Genomic DNA, 23,618 nt, shown 5'->3' with positions numbered 1-23,618 from the left:
GTAAGGGCTACCACCCTCTTCCCCATCAGTGGATCAGAACACAGGCGGTGCCCATGCTGTCTGTAGAGAATGGTCAGCCTGTGTACTTTTTTCCATGCACCAAGAGGATAGACATTTCCAAAGTTCACCATCTCGAGCTTGTTCATTGTGAGATACTCAAACACTATGGAAGTATACAGTATGAAAGTAAAAAAAAATCATATTGCTGCTCACAGAGGCCACCATTGTTCTGTGTGGGTATGTATGAATACACACATGTAGTGATGCCAGGAAAAAAAAAAGATCTGAAGTTAGCTTTTCCAGTAAGAAGGTTTCTCTGGCCAGTTCAGTTTGGAAAGCTGAGGGAAATCTTGAACAAATGAGTTTTTACATTTAGTGAATTTATTTTTGTCACGCTCCTAGCACCCAGGGAGAAGAGAAAGTTCTAGGGCTAATAAACGTGTGAGTTGTCTTTCTGGTTGCACGACTCAACACTTTTCACAGGATTTAGTTGTTAAATATGCTTGTGAAGCAGGGTTAGGTTAATTATGTATCAGAGTTAATCAGTGTGTCTTGATTAGAACAATGAAGCCAAAAGTTACTTGAACATTTCTTCAAGCTGCATTGTATTTAAAACAATGAAAATCCCTGTTTGGTTTATGATATTAAGAGAAACAGCTCATGGTTCTTTTCTTATTCCAGTAGATGGATTTTTTTCTCCCACCTTTTATTAAAGAGCTTCCTGGTTTTGTTTTGTTTTTAATCTGAAACACAGACTTGATGTGAGGTTTTTGGTTTGCTAACTTTTCATTCTACAAATGCTGGTCACCGCAGTGATTATCTTGGAGAAACCATACGGATGATTTTCAAAGTTAAAGCATCCAAAAATGTCCTCATAAAACAGTTTTTTATGTTACCTTATGACACAGCTTGTCTCAGCCTCTGTTATTGGTACTGGAGGAGGGAGGTTATTTTGTACAATAGATGGTCCCCAAATCATTTCAGTTTTGCTTTGAAATCCATAAGCTATGGTAGCTTTATGATAGGCCCCTTCCCCTGGCACCCCCCACCCCCCCCACCCCCAGAATCTTCTCTCTGGTACGGATCAATTTAGGTCCCCTGCAGTTCAGTCCTTTAAGGAAAGCTAGTCACAAAGCGTAGAAGCAAGGACAGGGAGTCAGCCAAGAGTGGATCCAGAATCTGGAGTTTGCCTTGGGTCACCTCAGAGTGGATAACATACCTCGGAGGGGTGACTAGATGTTAAAACAACATTAAATCAAAAACTAAACAGACTTGGTTGGGTGGGACGAGGGCTATAAAACATTTCCCTTGCACAGGAACGCCTGTCTCTGACAAAGCTCTCGCTTCCACACAAAACAGAGCCTCTAACTCCGCAACAACCTTTCCTTGGGTGGGGTTTCTATTTGTTTAGATTCTTGATACTCCGCGGAGTTTCTGGGTTAAGCCCTGATGGAATGTTTGAGAAGTTCTGTTTAAATCGATGAAGAGGATTCCCAGGAGAGGAGTAATGCAGATTCCCTGCTGGGATCCCCCTTGGGTGGTTATGTGGCTTTATCCTGTCTCCTGCTTCTAGCAGCACCTCCCGGTGGATCTTCTTCATATCTAACCTCTCCAGGCCACTGCCTGCTCTCCCCTCATTTCATCCTGGAATCCATTGGCCTGGGTAGGGGTCTTTGCCTGGATAGGTGGCAACCCAACTGCAAAGGTGACAAACTGGATTCACTACCAACTTTGAGACGCAGTGGGGCTTCCCAGGTGGTGCTAGTGGTAAAGAACCTGCCTGCCAATTCAGGAGACATAAGACACGCATGTTCAATCCCTGGTTTGGGAAGATTCCCTGGAGAAGGGAATGGCAACACACTCCAGCATTCTTGTTGCCTGGAGAATCCCATGGACAGAGGAGCCTGGTGGGCTTCAGTCCATGGGGTTACAAAGAGTCTGAAGACTGAAGAGTCAGACACAACTGAAGTGACTTAGCGTGTGCACATGACAAAATAGTTACAAGCATGTCTTTTAGAGGCAAGTTACCTCTAATGCCAGCTCTGTCACTTAACAACCACATGACCTAGAAAAATTTCCTCAAATGATCTATGCCTTAGTTTCCTCACGTGTAACTGAGGGATAATAATTAAGGGGACTCTTTGACTTATCTTCTAAACCTGGATATTTTTGAGAGTGAAAGGGACGATACTTGTTATTAGATCAGGACAGCTGGCATATGCTGAGACTGTCTCTGGCAAACCTGAATGTATGGTTACTCTAATAATTATGGTACCCACCTCATCAGGGTGTTGTGAAGGTCAAATCTTTGGGAAAAGTGTCTGACACATGGGAAGGGCTTTATGACTATTTGCTATTATTTACCCCAAAGATAGGACCTTTCCCAGTTTTCTCACTTCTGTTAGTGACCCTTCTCCCAGTCTTCCAGGTTAGAATATCTGGAGCTGTTTTCAACTTTCTTATCTTAATGGCTGATCTCTTCCGTCTTTGATTCACCATGTCAAGTTGTGCTGTCATCAATGTGACCTCCAACATGTATTACGTTGTGTCTATTTGTGACCTCAGTCACCTCTCCCCCAGCTTGTGCCCCCCCTGGGCTTAGCTGGCCCAAGGGTATGCCTTTAGGCAAATCTCTTTCCCTTTCTGAGGCTGTTTCCTCATCTCTCATGAGGGTATGATGATTGTTGTTGTTCAGTCGTTAAGTTGTGTCCAACTCTTTGCCACCCCATGAACTGCAACACACCAGGATTCTCTGTTCTTCACCATCTCCTGAAGTTTGCTCAAACTCATGTCCCTTGAGTTGGTGATGCCATCCAACCATCTCGTCCTTGGTCACCCGCTTCTCCCCCTGCCCTCAATCTTTCCCAGCATCAGGGTCTTTTCTAATGAGCTGGTTCTGTGCATCAGGTGGCCAAAGTATTGGAGCTTCAGCTTTAGCATCAGTCCTTCCAATGAATATTCAGGGTTGATTTCCTTTAGGATTTACTGGTTTGATCTCCTTACAGTCCAAGGGACTCTCAAGACTCTTCTCCAACATCACAGTTCAAAAGCATCAATTGTTTGGCACTAGCTTTCTTTATGGTCCAGATACGTCACTCCATTGCCTGACTCTAACTGGCTCTCTGGACTTTGTAGATACCTGATATGACTTTCCTGAAAGCATGATAAACATCTCATTTTGTTTTACATGCTGTGGAGTGCTTTGTAAACATAAGGCAGTGTTATCAGTTCCAGAGATCAACAGGGTCAATGGTAATATTCCCCTTCCCTAAATTTCACAATGAGTTGAATCTCTGAGTAGGAAACAAGGTAGCCTTTGGAGGGTCAAACAAATGAACTCCATGCTGTGAATATTGTTGACCAAGGACTGTCTTTAAATTTGGAAAAAAACAGTTGGGAACCCCAAGAAACCCTGGTGAGGGAGCTATGGAAGGAACTTCAGAGAGAAGGGTTAGGGAATTTATCATCTTGTCCCCTATTTGGAGTTGCCAAGCAGACTTAGGGATTGGTTACACTGGTCACTCAGACAGGAAATCCAAGGGTCAGGAGTTGGCTTTGTGGTTGGGGGAAGAGGGTGTACAGCCCGTGGCCTCCTGCAACCCATGGGCAGGTGGCCAGGCCACTAAAGATCACTTGGTTGATTATCCTCTCAGATCAGCACCCACCTAACAGGCTTCTGACTACGAGCTGTCTTCCACTGAGGAACCCTACTTAGCGGTGGAGTCAGGATTTGAACTCAGGCCTAAGTTCCAGGTCAGATGGTACTGCTTTCTCGCATTGAAACTCAGCCTCTCCTCCCTACTTTCTTCACCAGCAGCTGTGTTTTGGGGGTCCTGTCCTATTTCTGCCACACAGCCTCATTGACCTCACTCCTTTGCCCATCTGCCCCGCACACCACTTTTAGGTCCCATTCATGGAAAGAGCCACTGTTTTTAAATCACTTTTTTTAGAAATGTCAATTTTGAAACCCTGTCCCAGAGCTGCTGAGCAGCTCTGGGGCTAGGACCCAGCAATGTCGGTGTTAACCAACTCTCCAGGGGATTCTGATGCTTGCTCAAGTGTGAGAACCACTGTCTTACAGAATAAAATGTAGCTTCCCACCCCCTTGCCCCAGACCTACCATTACAACATCCACCCACTGCTCTTGACACATCCTATAATCATGGATTGTGACATTTGCCACTCTCCACAGTTACATCTTATTCTCACTTTCATGGCTTTGCCCAGACACTCTTCATTTATTCTTTGGCAGATCTGCCCTGGTCAGGGCTACCTCTTCTTGCTTACTGTCCCTTACTGTGTCTCTTACTGTCAAACCTTTGGCAGCCAGAGGCTCCCTTGGTGGCGATCATGGCATCTTCTTCTATGAGGTAGTCAACACCTTGAGTTACCCTGCTGGTGGAAGTGGTAACTAGCTTTTTCCTCTTATAAGAGTCTATCTCTTTCTTCCCACCTCGTCCTCCACCTTCCTCCATTCCAGGGTCCCAGAGGCTTTGCCACTGAAGTCTTTGTGGCCTGCTCCAAGATTTTCACTGTGGCAGATGAAATAAGCATTGTGGCAGGCAATTCAGCTGATAGTTGGGACAGGCAGGGCAGCTGACACAGAGTAAAACACATTATTTCATGGTTTGTCATTTTGATTCAGGTACGCCAAGGTTGGTCATAATTCTCCACTGGGCCATTACATTTCATAGATTGCTGTTTTTTTTGTTTCTCTCTTTCTTTTTAAATCAAAAGATAGGAAACCAAGCGCTTCTGACAACTCATTTGTGCATGCAGACTTGCAGAAATTTCCACTGAAGCTCAGTGGCTTCTGCTGTGCAAAGGTCCGGTGGTTCAGGAAGCTCAGATAGAATTCTGATAATCAGGAAAACCTTCAAACCAGCCTCAAGCTTGCCTGGAGGGAGGGATTACCAGGCTAGTTTTTAGCCCCAGCTGCTCTGAACTGACCTGCTCTTCCCAGTGGGGAGAGGTTAATAGAAACTCAATGAAATGGAAGTCCTGGTGTGTGTGTATGTGTGCTTAGTCACTCAGTTATGTCAGACTCTTTGTGACCCCATGGACTGTAGCGTACCAGGCTCCTCTGTCCATGGGGATTCTCCAAGCAAGAATACTGGAGTAGGTTGCCATGCCCTCCTCTAGGTGATCTTCCCAACCCAGGGATAGAACCCAGGTATCCCACATTGCAGGTGGATTCTTTACCATCTGAGCCACCAGGAAAGTCCAAGAATACTGGAGTGGGTAGTCTATCCCTTCTCCAGGGAATCTTCCTGACCCAGGAATCGAACTGGGTTCTCCTGCATTGCAGGAAGATTCACCTCTTCCCAGCTGGTGCTAGTGGTAAAGAACCTGCCTGCCAATGCAGAAGAGGTAAGAGACGTAGGTATGATTCCTGGGTTTGGAGGATCCCCTGGAGAAGGAAATGGCAACCTATTCCAGTACTCATGCCTAGAGAATCCCCATGGACAGAGGAGCCTGGTGGGCTATAGTCCATGGGTTCACAAAGAGTCGGACACTACTAAAGTGACTTAGCACATACCTCTGTTGAGGTTGTACCACCTATATCAGTCAGAGTTCAATCAGAGAAGCAGAATCACTAGATTTTTTTTAAAACAGGATTTGAACTTGCAGAATTGTACAAGTAGGTTAAATAGTCTCTGGAAGGCAGTTGTTCTCCTATATGATACTGGAGCTTGAAGTCCATAGGTGGGCACTTGAGAAGGAAAGACATGCAAAATGGGGGAAGATCAAGGACAGGGTTGAATTCATAAGCACAAGATGGATGGAGCTCATGAAGATGGACTGAAACCCATGTCAGTTCTTATTGCCCTTGAGTTTGATGGTGTCAAGACCTGCAGAAGCTGGGGCCCTTTGGTGTGGAGCTAACCCTACCCTGGAGTCAGAGAAGCTGAAGGAGGAACCAAGAGAAAGCAGAGCAGCAGGCCTGGCTGCTGCCTCACCCTAGTGAGGGGAGCCGGGACAACACTGTGTGTGAGCCACAGAATGGCCACTATTGCCCTTCCACTCTCTCAAAGTCCTAATAGAATCTCTGTAGTTGCTCTAACTGGAAACATGAAAGAAGAGAACTCTGGGAAATGTAGTTCAGCTTATAGGGCTTGCCTGGTGGCTCAGATGGTAAAGAATCTGCCTGCAATGCAGGAGACCTGGGTTCGATCCTTGGGTCAGGAAGATCTCCTGGAGAAGGGAATGGTAACCCACTCCGGTATTCTTGCCTGGAGAATCCCATGGACAGACCATGGAGTCTCAAAGAGTGGGACATGACTGAACGGCTTGCGCTTGGTCACATTGATACATTCCAAAGGCACCACATCACCCTTGGCTTCTTTGCTTCTCTCTTGGTGACTTTTCTTCAACCTGACTGAAGTATTTCACTGGACCCCAACCATCCTAAATGTATTTGGTATATTACCTTCTCTTTGAGGTGCTGTCCTTTGAAGTGCTTGAGCCAGCCTATCAGACAAGCCTCTGGAGGGACCACTCCTCCTCCTTCTCTGCAAGAGGCCCACCATCTATTTCTTCCTTGTATGCTTTGGGTCAAAATGCCTCAGCTGTCTCTCTTCCAAGATAACTATGGAGATATTAAACCCTAGAGAAGCTAATAATTAACTGTGTCACCATCCCTCCTCACCCAAATTAGGTAGACATTTTTGGTATCAAGAGTCATATTCCAAGGAGTAGGAACCATGGGACCTTCAGGCTTGTTAACACCTGAGTCATGCCAGGAAAGATGCTCTCTTGGGGAAAAATGCAACTTACTGAGACTCTGAAATCTGATGGCCTCCAGAGTTGATCAACTGCGGAGTTAGCACAGGTGTGGATTGAGAGTCACCCTGAAGCCATGAATAATGATTGGTGAATGAGGTCTTATTCATTCACTCATTTGATCACTCCTTCATTCCCCAAAGATTTATGAAGTGTCTACTTCATGTTAGACATGTGTGAGGGAAGACATTGATGAATAAGATGCAGTCCCTACCCTCAAGTGGCCCTCTGTCTGGTTGAAGAGGCAAAAACAGAACGAAAAAGAGAAAGAAGAGGGGGTGGGTGAGGAAAGGAGGAAAGAAGAAAAGAAAGAAAAAGAAAGAAAAGAAAAGAGAAAAAACCCAATGCCATGTACTCTATAGAAAGTGTTTTGCTGGTCTGCTATAACTGTGTTATTAAGTCAGATTCTCCACTGGCTCCCATGACAGGCTTGATTCCTTTCACATGTGCTGGGCTGAAAGCCACGGGTATTCCCAGGCTTTCTTCAGCCTTGAAATAGTATCCAAAATGCCAAAGCTTTTTAGAATAAGGTGAGATTTTCAAAAGAAAGGAAGATGGCTTTCATAGTTATATTTGGATTTGGATATATGAATGCAATAGCACTAGCTTTTTCCTCTCCTGGAAATCATTTTGAGATTTCTAGTTCTGGCCATGACAGAGTAAGTGGTATCAGGCTTACCCTTGTGATGGAAATAGCTCTAACACCTGGACAAAATATGTAAGACAACTGTGGGCATTGGACCATGACCAACATAAGGCAGTGATCCTTGAGAGAAAGGATGCATGTGAGCTGAGCCCCCTATCTCTCTGTCTTTTCCCCTGAAGGGAAGCTGCACTTCAGGATCCTGCTAGGTAGAAGAACCAGCGAGCAGGATTTGGGGCTACTTGAGTAGCTAGAATCTGGGGGACAAGGTCCTATATAGGGAAAGTCACAGAGAAGGAGCACCTTAAAAGTATGTGAAAGTTTTCCTTCAGATCTTTGGCCAACTCCTAAACTGCATAGGAGCAGGGTGGGACTCTAGGGCCACATTAGATGGCTGTATCACTGAGCAGAGAGTTTAGAGGCCACATAGTGCTGGGGAGATGGGGGTTTGGGCTAGACTTCTCAGTGGGCACCCTGGGCTTTTGACTGGACCTCAGAAAGTCCACATTCTAGTATTAAGGCTCATGTATCTTGCCTGAAAAATCCCATGGATGGAGGAACCTGGTAGGTTACAGTCCACGGGGTCGCAAAGAGTCAGACACAACTGAGCGACTTCACTTTCACTTTCTATCAGCAAGGACTATGTCCTAGGAGTAAGGACGAAACTGAAAGAGACCTGCAGTAACAAAGTCCCAAACCCAATCTCAACAGAATCAAGGCAGCAGTTCTTGACTAGGGGCAATTTTGTTCCCCAGGGGACATTTGACTACATCTGGAAACAATTTGGATTGTCACCGCTGGGAGTTGTGATGCTACTGGTACCAAGTGGATGAGGGCTGTGGATGCTGCTATAATCTTACAATGTACAGAACAGCCCCCGCTCTATCCCCCCAACAAAGAATGATCCAGCCTCCAGAGTCAGTAGTGACAAGATTGGGAAACCCTGGATTTAGGTGATCAATTTCATTGGCTGCTAGAACAAAGCTCAGTAGTCTTTAGAAGAAGATAACATAATTTAGAGCTTCTTCCATGTGTTATCCTTAAAATCCAGCATATAATGAAAAATTACCCCAAAAGAACACTTACTTCACTGTATTACAGTTATTATATACTTCACTTCTACTAGACTGTGAGATTTAAGAGTAATAAACACACCAGTAACCTCCATTCCATTCCAACGGTGGAAGTGCAAGTCACTCAGTCGTGTCCAAATCTTTGTGACACCATGGATTATATAGTCCATGGAATTCGCTAGGCCAGAATACTGGAATGGGTAGCCTTTCCCCGATAATCAAGAAAAAAGAGGGGCTTCCCTGGTGGTCTAGTGGTTAAGAATCTGCCTTGCAATGCAAACGACATGAGTTCAATCCCTGGTCTGAGAAGATTCCACATGCCACAGAGCAACTCTCAAGTCCTCGAGCTACAACTACTGAGCCCACACGCTGCAACTACTGAAGCCCGAATGCCTAGAGCCTGTGCTCTGCAACAAGAGAATCCACCGCAAGGAGAAGCCCATGCACCACAACAAAGAGGAGCTCCCACTTGCTGCAACTAGAAAAAAGCCCATGCAGCAATGAAAACCCATCACAATAAAAAATAAAGCAAAATAAAGAAAAAAGAAAACAACCAATAAAAGCAGAAGTAGAACTAGAGATAATCCAGATATTAAAGTTAGCAAGTATAGAAGTCAAAGTAACTATGATTAAGATTTCAAGAAAATAGAGGAAAAGACAGACAAAAATAATGAAAGGGAGAGAATTTCAATAGAGAATTAGAATCTATGAAAAAAGTTAAATTGGTGTTTAGAAATACAAGATACAGTATCTGAAATTAGGAAGTTACTGACTGGATTTAACCCCAAACTGGGCAGAGCAGAACATAAAATTAGTGAGCTATGTATGAGAGATAATATATGAAAACTTCAGAAGTAAATGGGGGAATACCTTTGTGACCATGGGATAATTAGGACATTTAAAATAATTAATAAACTGGACTTCATTTACATTAAGAATGTCAGTTTATCAAAAGGTACCCTTAGGACAGTGAAAAGGCAAGCCATGGGCTGGGAGAAGATATTTGTAATAGATATATCCAACAAAAAGTCTTGTATCCAGAATATAAACGTAACTTTTGCAATGAGACAGCCCAATAAAAAATGGACAAACAACATATGCCAACACTTTTCAAAAGATGAAATCAGAGGAGCCGATAAGTATATGAAAAGGATCTTTATATTGTAAGTTATGAGAAAAATACAAATTCAGCTCACATAATGAGATATTGGTAGACACTCACCAAGATGACTAAAATGAAAAACTAACAATATCAAGTGTGATGAAGATGTGGAACCATGGAATTCTGTCTTCCACTGCTTATAGGAAGAAATCAGTACAACTACTTTGGGAACCTGTTGGGCAGTATTGACTAAATCTGTCCGTAGGTATACAATATGACCCCAAAATGTCCCTTCTGTATGCTTGTGTTCACCAACTGACATAGATAAGAATGTTTGCAGAAGTTTTAATTTACAATAACCCAAACTAAATACAACACAGATGTTCTTCAACATAAGAATGAATAAACTGACTTCATCATACAATGGAATAGTCTACTGCAATGAAAAACAAGCTACTGATTCATGCAACAATATGGTTAAATAGCTTGACAACATGTTGAAGATGTACTGTGTGAATCCATTTAAATGAAGTTCAAAACCAGGTAAAACTGATTTACGGTGATTTAGTTCAGAATGGTTACTGTTGGGAAGGGGTGGGGTGATTGACTGTTCCATTTTTCCTGGAACTGAGGGCTTTCACAGAATGTGAGACTTTCAGGGCTGAAACAAGTCTAGTGTCAAGAAAATCAGATGGCTGGTCACCCTAGAAGCAGTCTTTTTAGGGAAGGGACATGAAAGAGCCTTCTGAGGGGCTGGAAATGTTCAATATCTTGATATGGACAGTGGTTACAGGAATGAACACATGTGTAAAAATTTATCTAGCTCTACATGTTATATATGCACATTTCAGTGCATAGGTTATACTTTGATTGAAAACTTAGAAAAGAACTCTATTTTTCAAAGTATTAAGTGAAAATAAACTACAGACCAGGGCCATGGGGAGAATATTGGTGGATAACAAAATGAAGGCCCAACGTTCATAATATTTGCCTGTCTTCTTTGACAGGTACTTGGCCTTTGATCTGAAAAGGGTGGAGCAAAACAGTGGTGAACAGGAATGGGGTGCCAGAAAGTGTAAAGGAAGCTTTCATTGTTTGGAATGAGTCTTCCCACCTGGAAGATTCACAGAGACCTTGCAAACAATATTGCTGAATCTCAGGCAGTGGAAGGGGAAAATAGAAAAGGCATGAATATTCATTTCTGATATTCAAAGGAGCAAGAGGATAGATTTTGCAAAGTGCTGCATGATAGGAAATATTCTTAAGACAAGGTATTAATAGAATGATTTGTGCACCTCTAGAAGAGGAAGAGATGATCTTAAGTCATTACCAGTGAATCATTTAACAGAATTATTCTAGAATAACTCTTTTTTCTTTGACCTGGTCTTTGGCATTTCTACTTTTTAAAATGTATTGAATGTTTCTGTGGCTTAATAAATGGTTTTTAGAATGTAACACATGTATCAATTACTTCTACCAATTTTTTCAAGCAAATATCTTTATAGATTATATATTATATACTATGTAGATAGCCAATCCCCAGGACTCTGAGACAAGCTACACTCTATCAAAAGTGTTTGCTCCAGAGTAGGTCGCGATAGTGATAGAGATAGCTAGAGAGCCAGGAAAGACATCATAGAAAGAACAAAGGACGGCTTGATTGATTTAAGAAGAGGCTTGGTTGGCTAACATCTAAGTTCAGGAAAAGCTGAGGGCCCTGGGAAGATGAAGTCTACTCTGATGGTCTGTCTTGGTGACTGTCCAAGCTTCAGTAATGCTTTGTCTGGGGACTGCCTCTATTCTGCATTTGAGACTCATGGGGAAGCCACTGGCAACTCATGTCTATCTTTCCTGAGTCTTCTCTTGCCTCTGTTTTCCTCTCCAAACCTGTCTGTGTCAAGGGAAACCTTTCACTGTCTCCTTTTCATTCATGAGATCAAGAGTAATTTAGGAGTCATTTTTGAGGATGGGTTGGATAATCTATGAGTCCTGTTTCTTTTTTTAAAAAAATTATTTATTTTTGACATGTACACACTGCTATATTTATTTATTTATGGCTCACCAGGGCTTCCCTGGTGGCTCAGATGGTAAAGAATCTGCCTGCAGTGTGGGATACCCGGGTTCAATCCGTGGGTCGGGAAGATCCCCTGGAGAAGGGAATGGCAATCCACTCCAGTATTCTTGCCTGGAGAATTCCATGGACAGAGGAGGCTGGTGGGCTATAGTCCACGGGGTTGCAAAGAGTCGGACACGACTAAGCAATAACGCATACACACACTGCTGAGTTATCAGACTTCATCACACATGCTGTCTCCCCCACTGGGGTGTTATCTCTCAGAGTGCAGGGGCCTTGTCTAGACAGCCTTATACTCTCCTAGAGTCTAGGATATGTCCTGCACATACCCCTTCAGTATTTTTGAATAAAACTTAAACAAAAAGAAATTTTATCATTCATTTAGCAGTTATCTGTAAAACTATATTCTGATTAAATGGTTAATATGCACTTTGGTTACTTTATTTCTCTTAATGTATGTGTATGGTGGTTTAGTCGCTAAGTCATGTCCAACTCTGACGATCCCATGGACTGTAGCCCACCAAGGTCCTCCTCTGTCCATGGAATTTTCTAGACAAGAATATTGCCATTTCTTTCTTTAGGGGATCTTCCCAACCCAGAGATTGAACTTGGGTCTCCTGCATTGCAGGCAGAGTCTTTACTGACTGAACCCCCTGTGCCTCTTGCATCTCCTACATTGGCAGGCAGATTGTTTACCACTAGCGCCACCTGGGAAACCCATCTCTTATTGTATTTATGTAAAAAAAAGGAATTGAGACCAGGGAAGTAAAATTGCCAGGCACCTTGCTTTAAAGAAAGCTTCCCGAACACTCTATACCACCATCTAGTGGGAGAAAAAACTCCACTTCCCACCTGACAAGAAACAGGGTTAGCGTATAGAACAATGTCCAGAGTGGATGGCAATTGAGGGGATGGGAGGAGGACCCAATGGAGGAACTGTGTTTTCCTCTGATTAGCCATGTGATGCTGAGAGTGGTTGCTTTTTGGTGCTTGGCGTGACAGCAGAGGAAGCCTTCTTTGTGGTTTTGTGAACAAGCACATCATGATAAACTCTGGGTGCTGTCCTTGGCCATGGCTCTATTTGTGGGCTAGTAATTTAGGCTGTGGGATATTCCCGTCAGAACAATGCAGGTTTTGGAGGAGAAAAGTCATGGTTTTATTAACGTAAGTCCCAAAGACACACACCCACACACATTGCATTGTTTCACCCTTTTGCTGATTCCTGGTCCAGTCCAGCCTCCTTGGAAGCCCTTAGCTGCAGTGTATTGCCTATGGCTCAAGAGAGGGTTCTTAGTATTAATACAAAATTGCACTTGGCATCTGATGGTGAGCACTGGATCTTTTCATCCAAGTCGACTTTTCTAAGCAATGCCAACAGTCCAGTTCTGAGGGCCCTGCACCAGTCAGATCCCTCCTGCCTTCAATTTTCATTTCTTTGTTTCGCCTTCCTTCCCTGCCTTGTCAGTTTTCTGAGCCAACACATTAGTTTCTTTTGGCTCCTTTTGTCTCCTCCAAACACACGTCAGCACATCCACATTCAAATACGCACACTTGAGGGTGCTGGCCTAGATCCCTGGTGGAAAGTGGCTCTTGAGGAATTCAGAGAATACACACTGAAGCCATGTGCTGAATGGCCTTGCCGATAGGCAGAGTTGGCATTGGGCCATTCAATACAGAATTGAAGGATGAGGCAAATCTCCCTACCATCCATTCTACAGTCTCTCTCCACTTGACTCCTGAAACTCCTATGTGAAAAGAGAACTACTATAATTTCTAAATTAGAAATCAAGACTTCATGTCTGACCAATCATCAGAAAAATAGGGTAGAGCTATTTGGCCCAGTCTGGGATGAATCAGCAGTTACATAGATGTCACCTCTTAGTCCAGCTGAAATCATGACAGAGGCTGCTTGCATGGACCACTATTGAGAATTCCGGGGCCACATCTGGGTTTTGTGGGGGAAATAATGCAGGGAGGTATTAGGAAGGTCTGAGATAGTCATGGGATCGGCTAGTGGGAGCATCATAATATTGACTTTACACACAAATGGTTTCTTGGAGGGCTACAGTGAAATGCTATTAGCTGTTAACATCCTGGCATGAATTAAATTATTAATGTCATCTGTCACCTGTCAGGGCTCTAAGGGAATGGAGTCAGAGGATTGGTGAAGTTTTTTTTAATGGCTCATTCTTCCTTTTTTTTTTTATTAAGGTAAAATTTATATCACGTAAAATTCATCATTTGGACCATTTTAAGGTGAACAATTCAGTGGCTTTTAGTTGTACAACTATCACCACTATCTAACTCCAGAAATTTTCATCACCCTAAGAGACACCGTGTATCTATTAAAGAGTCACTCTTAATTCTCTTCTCCTCTCAGCCCATGGCAATGACTACAATATGGATGGGCTTCTCAGGTGGGGATAATGGTAAAGAACCCACCTGCCAATGCAGGAGATTTAAGAGATGCGGGTTTGACCCCTGGGTGGGGAAGATCTCCTAGAGAAGGAAATGACAACCCATTCCAGTATTCTTACCTGAAGAATTCCATGGACAGAGGAGCCTAGTGGGCTACAGTCCATGGAGTTGCAAAGAGTTGGACCCAGCTGAGCAACTAATACTTTTGCTTTCAGGACTCAACCACAGTTTCCAGTCCCCAGGGATCTTCTGCTTCTACCACAGCATCTATACTCATCAAGGTAGGTGACACTAGATGTATCTGGCAGGTTGCTTTGGACTTTTTAGGCCCCCTAGGATAATCTCTACTGTGTTATGAAGTCTCTAGAAATGAGGGAAAGCGGGAGTCTTCCTTAGTTCAAAGCCCAAGACCAGTTTAGTCACTATCTGTGGAATCCCAAATGTATCTTATGCACCAGGAAGTTCTGTCCTTTGGTACATGGTCCAGGTCCCAGGTGGAGACAGTCTGGGGCCGGTGACTTGAGAGAACTGTGCCTGTCAGCAAGGAAGCAGACAACAATGACAGGAAGAAGTGATGGGATTTTCAAGGGGTTCTGAAACAATTCCTTGTGTATCTTGTTTTACTCTTCCTGGGCACAGGAAGAGTTTTTTCTTTGTTTGTTTGTTCCTGAGCACATATTTGAGGCAAAGCCCAGGAGGTCTCATATTAGTCCTTCCCATGTGGCCAGCCTGAGAATGACAGATGGTGGGTACCCCAGGCCAGTGCAGGGAGGGTGTGTCTGCAGGCAGAGGGTGTGTCTGCAGGTGCAGAAAGAGGCACAAGGCCATTACACCTAGGGTGTGTACCATGGTGTGGGCTTTGATATCTGTTCTCTGTTTTCTGTTTCTGCCCAGTGTTGAGCAGCTCCCATAAGGTTCTTCCCACCCGAGTCTCTAATTCCTATCTCCCACACCAACTCCAAGACCCGTAGGCTGGGTCCTGCCACTACCTCCCCAGCCTGGGAATAGCTTGACGTCCTCTGGCTTATTTTCTCCCCATTCCAGGCCAGTGAGATTTGTAAAGTACAAAGTACAAAAGGACCACGTGTAAAGTTCAGTGTCAGATGATGGCCATGTTACCAGCAGCTTGATTCCTCTTGATTTCTAAGCAGTTTCCACACAACCATAAGGCAGTCACATGGTCTTGCCATGTGGTTGAGATATCTAGGGACGTGATTCTGCTTTGTTCTGGGTGACTCATCTTGAACACACCAAAGGGAAGGTCTATTAGTGCTCAGAAATTACCTGGGCAGCCTTATGTGCCCATTTGAAGGGGCTAGTGGTCTGGGGACTTCGAGAAACAATCTTGGCATGCCCCTGAGGGATGCCAAATCCTCCAGCCTCATCATGGCAGGAAAATTGAGGTGAATTCTTCTTTCTCATCTTTGCTAAAGGTGAGTGGCTCCTCAATCTTTTGAGGTGGCATTGTCTGCCCTAAGGGGCCAGGCTGGATGTGCGTGGAGGTACATGACTATGTTGGTTTGGATAAAAATCAGATGATATCAGCAATGACAGTGCAGGAGGGGACAAACACAGGGTAAGATGTCACCGGCAATGTGCCAAAACTCTGAAGGCAGCCTACTTGTGGGAGTGGGTGAGAACTCTCAGGTGGGAGGGGGGAGCTGCGTTACTGGAGTCTGCTTTCGCAGTGACTTAGGTTTGGTTCTTTTTTTATGGTGGGAGATGAAAAAGGAAGCTGATTTTCAAAGTAGGGTCTCTGGATCATGAAAGAGGATATATATGGAAGCTTCTAAGACAGTCACATGGAGTATAGAGAACAGACTTATGGACATGGGCAGGGGGAGGAGGGAGAAGGTAAGATGAATGGAAAGAGTATCATGGAAGCATATACACTACCATATGTAAGATAGACAATGGAAATTTTCTGTATGACTCAGGGAACTGAAATCAGGGCTCTGTAACAACCTAGAGGGGTGGGAAAGGATGGGAGGTGGGAGGGAGGTTCAAGAGGGAGGGGACATAGGTGTACCTGTGGCTAATTCATGTTGATGTATGGCAGAAACCAATGCAATATTGTAAAGCAATTATCCTTCAATTAAAAATAAAATCATTATGAATATTCCAAAAAAAAAAGAATAGTGACAGTTTAGGGGTTAGCAAACATTGTAGGTGAGCTAAGCCCTTTTGGGGGAGGGGGCAAGGTTGGTGAGGGTCATCCCGACAGATGTTCAGACCAGAGATGGCAGCTAGGAACTGTTTCCCAAAGAGTTGCTCAGGGTCACATCAGAGAGAGTGGAGAATGACAATGGGAGGAGTCCCTACACCTAAACCACTTTGTGAAGTTGCTCAGTCGTGTCCGACTCTTTGTGACCCTATGGACTGTAGTCTGCCAGGCTCCTCTGTCCATGGGATTTTCCAGGCAAGAATACTGGAGTGGTTACCATTTCCTTCTCCAGCGGATCTTACCAACCCAGGGATCAATCCTGGGTCTCCTGCACTGCAGTCAGACTCTACTGTCTGAGCCATCAGGAAACCTCTTTAGTTCCTGTCTTGTCACAAGCCACGTTGTTTCATGACACTGTTTTGTCCCACCTTAGACAAACTACGATTCCTTTTGCCCAGACAGACTGAGATGTGAGCTGGCAATGGTACCCTCCGTTCTCCCGCCCCCCACAGCCAGGACACTCACCCGCACCAGGTCTGGTGTGAGTCGCTTGGCCTGCAGCCATTTCTGGAACCTCCCTGTTTTCCGCAGGACACGTTCAATACTGCAGGTCTTGGGGGCAGCTGCGGAGGCACAGATTCTCCTGTCTGAGATCTTGTTTTGCTGTTTGCTGACCAGCCTTGAGATCTCCACAGGGCGCCAGGTTTTGAAATCATCTGAGTAATTTGCAGAGTAAGAAGGCAAGTCGTCAGGAGGTGGTCCAAGGTGTAAGGCGAGCCCGTTGTCAAACCTGAAAAAGGATCAGCCATTTTCAGATTAGCCTGGGAGCTGGAGAGAAGGAACTAGACCGGGACCAGTCACACTGCCAGAGCCAGCAGAGCCCGGGGACAGGGACATAGGGGCCCATGTCTGCTCAGATCCATTTCTTCTCCTTAGACTGGGGTGCTCCAGGCTCTTTCTGGCAAAGGACTATTTTTGTTTTTTCAGGCTTAAGAAAGTTTATATGTGATGTCAGAAAAGGTGAGGGATCTGCATACCGGACACAAACTTAATCTTCTTCACTTAACTGGCTTTCTGTGAAGGCAGCAGCTTTACACACGCTGGTACCTTTGATTCTCCTCATGTCCCATCACCACTTTACAGATGTGGAAGGAGGCTTACAGAGCTTAAGTGCCTTGCCTAAGGTCAGATAGTATGTGGCTAAGCAGGGGTGCAAACCCAGGGCTCTCTGTCAGCAAAACCCATGATCTTTCTCCTTCGCTACCCTTGTTCTAGTTGCGGCATGTGGAATCTGGTTCTCTGGCCCCTTGCATTGGGAGTGCGGAGTCTTTACCACTGGACCACCAGGGAAAACCTGAAACCATAGTTCTTGAAGAAGCTTATCCTCCTGCACTGGGGAGAGCACTACCCCCTTCATATCCAACCCCAAACGGCCCCATCAATTTTTCTTTTGGTCCAAAGATTTAAGTTTGTGGTCCCAGCCAACTGTCAGGGAACAGTGGCTGTTAAAGGGTCAGCAGACTCAAAGCTATCTGGGATCCAGGAGGTGTGTGATAACACACAATGGCCTGGGCAGTGCTAGATGCTCCCCAGGGGAGAGGCACTGGCCTATTACCATTTGCTGATTTTCTACACCCACCCCACAGTGACCCTTTTCTCCAGTCATCTCTCTAGCTATGTGCCAACATTTCCCTCAGGAAAGAATGCTAAATCTTCTTCTCATTCATGTATGAAAAACTACTAAGAAAATTGTGTATCTTCATTATTATTGAGGGCTATACTGCAAATGAAAATTAGGTGTATATGTTATATATTTAATTTCTTTTTTTAAAATTTCTTTTTAAAAAAATAAATATTTTATTGAAGTATAGTTGAATTACAGTGTTGTGCTAATTTATACTGTATAGCAAAGTGATTCAGTTACATGTATATATACATTGTTTTCCATATTCTTTTCCAGTATGGTTTATCACAGGATATTGAGTATAGCTCCCTGTGCTACACAGAAGGACCTCATTTTTATTTTAATTTCAATAAGAATCTTTAAATTCTTATTATTGGGCATTACTGGGCAACCTCATGATAATGAGTTTTCGAGGAACTAGCTCCACATCCTACATTGTAATTTTTTCTCACTTATATGACACAGTTACCCTAAGAGACTGCAAGCTTTCCTAAGAAGATGCTCTAAGAAACTGTCAGTCAATACCTTCTGTGATACTGGACTGTTCAAACTTCAGTGGAAATAGGCACAAAGAATTCTGTTCCAGGACATTGCCACAAATCTGTTTAAAAAGACCAAACGCTAAAAACTTGCAAGGAATCAATTTTACTGGCATTTTTAGGACAATCATGGGAATTGATCCTCCCCACTGGGAGGATAAGGAAGGGCCTAAGGCCCTGAGGCAGGCCTGTCTGTCTCCTGTAGCTGCTCTTGTTCATGCGGGTTCAAACCACTTCTCTCCAAGGGCTTGTAACTAAGGGTCTACAACCAGATGGCTCTTTTAGATAATAATAATAGCAATACACATTTATGAATCACTTTAGCGATCACTTTGCTAAACACTTTATGTGCCATAATTCAGTTATACCTTTCAACAAACCTATGAGGTCAGCGCTGCTGTTATCATGCAGATAAGGAAACTGAGGCACAGAAATGTTAAATGTTTTATTCCAAGTCACACAGCCAGGAACTGGAGGAAGTAGCCTTCAGGGCTCCAGAGCTTGTACTCTGAACCACTCTGCTGCTACTTAGTCCTTTATCATCCATTTTATGAATTAGCTCTTGGGAACAGACTGGTAACATTATTAGGGGTTATAGCTGTGTGCTAAGTCCCTTCAGTGGTGTCTAACTCTTAGTGACCCCATGGACTGTAGTCCACCAGGCTCCTCTGTCCATGGGATTCTCCAGGCAACAATACTGGAGTAGATAGCCATGCCCTCCTCCAGGGGATCTTCCTGACCCAGGAATCAATAGGGAACAGATAGGGAAAGAAGGAAAGGTGGCATCATCCACCAATCATGTGCCTTCAGCCTACCCAGTCAGCCTCAGGAGCTCACTCTCTGTTGCTGAACAACAAGCACTGTCCAGTTCTTAGTGAGGACAGGTCCTGGAGTGCTAATGCTTCTCTGGCAATAGCATTTCAGCTTACCATCTGAAAGTCTGGGATGGGTTTTCTCATAAGGTAGCATCATGATCATTTTTCAAAGTGGAGAAATGTTTGGAGATGAACAAGAACAAGATGAGCAAACACACCTTTGGAAAGAGAGGCAAAGGATGTGAATTTGCAGACCATTTAGCAAAGAAGAAATACAAAAGGCCAAGAAGTCTGAAAAAAGGGCTCAACTCAGAAGAATATACAAAGCAAAAATAATAGTAATAGTAAACATTTCCGAGTGTGCAAGAAGTAAACTCTATAGGAAGAAGTCTCCATTTGGATATATATCCACATATGTCTCAAAATTCTAAAAATTCACTATATTTTTTGACCCAGAAATTTTACCTTTTAGAATTTGTTATAGGAATTAATTATTGATATGCATAAAAGTCTAACCACAAGGAGGTTCAACATAGCACTGTTTTTAATAACATAAAGTGCAAAAAACCCTAGTTGTCCCACCACAGTGATTTAGTTAAATAAATTAGGATTGACTGATGCAATCGAACACCATGAAACCACTAAAAATAAAACTGTGGGGAATAGTTAATGTAGAAAAATCTTCCCGACATATTGTTAAATAGAAGGTTCCGAAAGAGTGCATAATATGCTCACATTTTTGTTGAAAAAATTTTAATCCACACTTAGCAAAAAGGTAGTAAGGGTCATACACCAAAATGTTAATGAAGCAGTGATCCTTGGTGAGGAATTGTCTGAGATCTTTATTTTGTGTTTTCTTTAATCGATATTTCCTGAAGATTCTAAAATAAAGAGATATCACTTTTAAAATAAGGAAATAACTATTTACAATGTAGAGAAAAAGACTATAAACAAGTCTACATTTCCAGACCCATTCACTGGCCTCAGTTTCCTTGCATTGAGAATGTGACTTCTCAACGTGAAACGTTCCAGACCCCAACCTGCTCTGCCTGGTGATTTCCTGCTTGGATCTGCACATTTCCCTTTCAGGCAGGCACATGTGGAAAATTAATTCTGAGGGAGCTGAAGTAATATCCTGAACTCCAACTGGAACACAAACCTATTTGGGGAAATGCTTCCTGAATTTGGCCATTACTTGCCTGATGAGAAAAGCCTCATTTCTTTCCACTTGGTGAAGAGACGACTGTAAGATTCATATATTCTTGTTTACTTATCTGGAGGAGGAGGTGAATCTGGAGCTCTTTCTCAGGTGAACCCCTTAATTTCCCTCCCTCTTTTTTAAAAATATGTCCATATTTTCACTGCCTTCTTTCTCTGAGGAATCAGTCCCACCCACTTCCCCTGTGTTACTGGTTTTATTCATCCCATTTCTTAGGTGGGAATTCTTGAGTTCATTTTCCACATCTCCATCTTTTTTTCCTCTCACATTGAGTTGATCAACAAAATAAGTCTCCAGCTAAATTGACTTGCATCCTTCCTGCCCAGCTTTGTTCTCAATGATCTTTCTCTTGGACGAGGAGAACTGGTCTGCATTACCTGGCCATTCTACACACTGCTTTCCAAAAGATCTTTGCAAAATACTGGCCTCATCTTGTCCCCACCCTATGTAACACCCTCACCATTGCCTGCTACATAACTCCTGTAAGTGGAAGTCTTTCAATTTTTCAACATTAAAAATGCCTTAAAAATGCTAATAGAATATATATACACACACACACACGTGTGTGACTGTCATTCGTGTCTGACTCTTTGCGACCCTATGGACTATAGCCCACCAGGCTCCTCTGTCCATAGGATTTTTCCAAGCAAGAATACTGGAGTGGGTTGCCATTTCCTCCTCCAGTGAATCTTTCCAATGCAGGGATCGAACCTGCATCTCCTGTGTCTCCTGCTTGGCAGGCATTTTCTTTACTACTGAGCCACCTGGGAAACCCATATATACACACTACCATATATAAAATAGATCACTAATAAGGATCTGCTGTGTAGCACAAGGAACTCTACTCAGTATTCTGTAATAACCTATATGGGAAAAGAATCTAAAAAAGAATGAATATATATGTATAGATAACTGATTCACTTTTCTATATACCTGAAACTAACATAACATTGTAAATCAGCTACACTCCAATATAATTTTTTAAAAAACAGTCTACTAGGAAAAGTTCATTTCAACTCCCTGTGATATCTACCATCTCACAAAAGAAGTTCACCATTTTTATTGGTATTTTCTGTTTGTTATTTCTGTTTAGTAACTTAGTGGAATACTCAAATTTTGGTTAATATAGATTGAAAATAAAATTATTGTCGGTTAATGCCTTCTGCCTGGTCACCAAATCTTACAAGCCAGGAGCAGAGCCTTGGGGCAGGGCATAAGAGAAGAGGTCTATTACTAAGGGTCTTTGATATTGAAAAGCCTGGAGACCACTGGCTCACAGGTTAGGGTCCCAATTCCTTGGTATGGCATTCAAGGCCCCCTTCCCCTTGCAACCTCCTCCTTGTGCCATGCCTCCACATGGGCCCCATGCTCCAGCCACGAAGGCACACCTCTGGGCCTTTGCTTAAGCTGATCCTTCTACCTTAAGCTGCTCTCCTCCCACTTAGTTTCAGCTCATCATCCTTCATGGCTGTGCTCTGAAGCCCTTTTGGAATTAACATTCTCTCCCTGGAGTTCCCCAAGGTCCTTTACACTTCACTTCTGGCCTGCATCAGATCAGGCCTTATTGTTATTTATAACACTGTTCCCTAACTCCTGAACCCCTGGAGGGCAAGGACCAGAGTTATAGCAATGTCATTATAGCCCATCCTGGGCCTTGGCCATAGTAAAGGTTCATTGAACACGAGTTGACAGGGTTGAATTCCAGAGCGTGGTACCGTTCTCTGGGGAGAGCCATGGGCATGACATTTATTAAACTTAGCTTTTCCTCTGATCAAGGTAACAGCTCACAACAGAAAACTCATTCAGAAAGTTTGGAGCAAACTGCCTTGGTTTGAGTCCCAGATATGCCACTTATTAGGTGGTGACCTTGAGCCAATCACTGAACCTTGCTAGGTTTCCGTTCACTATCTGAATCATGGGTGTGAATCACTAACTCCCAGGATTGTTGTGAGGCGAAAATAACAGTAGCTTAAAAACGTTCGTCACATAGTAAGCTTTCTATAAATTTTATTTCCCTGCTATTATGAGAAATGAACTTGGTAAACTCAATAGTCCTGGGCTACTTCATTCATAGAAAAGAAAACTTTAAAACTTTACGCTCCTACTTCCAAAGGAAATGTTGGATTTAGCATATAGAGCTGGAATTAGGCTTCACACCTTCCCTCCTCTCCATCCCAACCTCAACCCATTACCACTATAATTAAATGGCTTTGCTTCAGCTCGCACCCAAAAACTACACCCTGACTTGTTTTCAAGAAATTCCTGGACCTCATCACATGAAGGGAACGTTTTGCCCCTCAGAGTCATCCAACTGAGATTCTGACCTTATTTCTTCTTTAAAGAACTTCTTGCAAATAGATGTCCCGATGCAGGCGTTACATTTATCAAGACCGAGGAAAGTCCTTCCCAAATTGTAGCTCGTTCGGACTCGGGACACCGGAGAAGGAGAGGGAGAAGCTGAGGAGGAGACAGAGTAGCTCAGGCCGGAGACCCACAGCAGCAAGAACGGCCAGCCCAGGTGGAGGGCGGCAGCTTTGGGCCCCAGCCGGGGCTCCATCGCAGGCTCAGGATTCCAGCTGCACCCACTTAGGGCTGCGCAGAGGCAGGTCTTGGCAAACGAGAAGGGGCTGGCTTTAGGGCGCTGACCCTATCCCAGCTTCACAGGTTTCTGCTGGAGGATGCTAAGGACCTTGGGGCTAATGAGGTTGGGGAGGAGGTGAGGAAGTCCGTGGAGGATGCTGATAAAACCGTTTCCAGAGTTACTCTTCCTCTGCCCCGGGGCGGCTGCTACAGGCTGGGGAGGGGCTGAAGGGCAGATTTCGGGATGGACAATGGCCAGGGCCTCCCTATGCAGTCCTTTTGACAAACACAGGATATCCTGGCTGTGCAGGAAAGGTCCAGGCAGGATGTATGTCCGACCTGGTTTCCACCTGGGAGTTTTAAAGGATCCCGAAGGCCTCCACCCTTCACTGTTTTAATTCTGGGTGTATCTGTCCCTATGAATCACACACACACACACACACACACACACACACACACACACACACACACCCCAACCCCTTCCTGGCCCCCTGCCCCTTCACCAGCCATATTTGGCTGTGAAA

General features: G+C 43.9%; 1 protein-coding gene across 1 annotated transcript in view; it reads right to left on the bottom strand.

The window, feature by feature from the left end:
• The window catches only part of DIPK2B (divergent protein kinase domain 2B), a 45,543-nt gene extending 22,377 nt beyond the window's left edge, over nucleotides 1-23,166 (bottom strand). Inside the window, exons 1-2 of the mRNA XM_061136342.1 lie at nucleotides 22,839-23,166; nucleotides 16,783-17,047 (exon numbers count right to left, since the gene is read on the bottom strand). Coding sequence (XP_060992325.1) covers nucleotides 16,783-17,047; nucleotides 22,839-23,071 — 498 coding nt within the window. The 5' untranslated portion in view covers nucleotides 23,072-23,166. The remainder of the gene's footprint in view (nucleotides 1-16,782; nucleotides 17,048-22,838) is intronic.
• Between the last annotated feature and the right edge of the window lie 452 nt (nucleotides 23,167-23,618).

This window comes from Dama dama, chromosome X (genome assembly GCF_033118175.1).
Source record: "Dama dama isolate Ldn47 chromosome X, ASM3311817v1, whole genome shotgun sequence".
Taxonomy (NCBI): domain Eukaryota; kingdom Metazoa; phylum Chordata; class Mammalia; order Artiodactyla; family Cervidae; genus Dama; species Dama dama.
The sequence above is the reverse complement of the archived record's forward strand: the minus strand, read 5'-3'. Positions and strand labels throughout refer to the sequence as shown.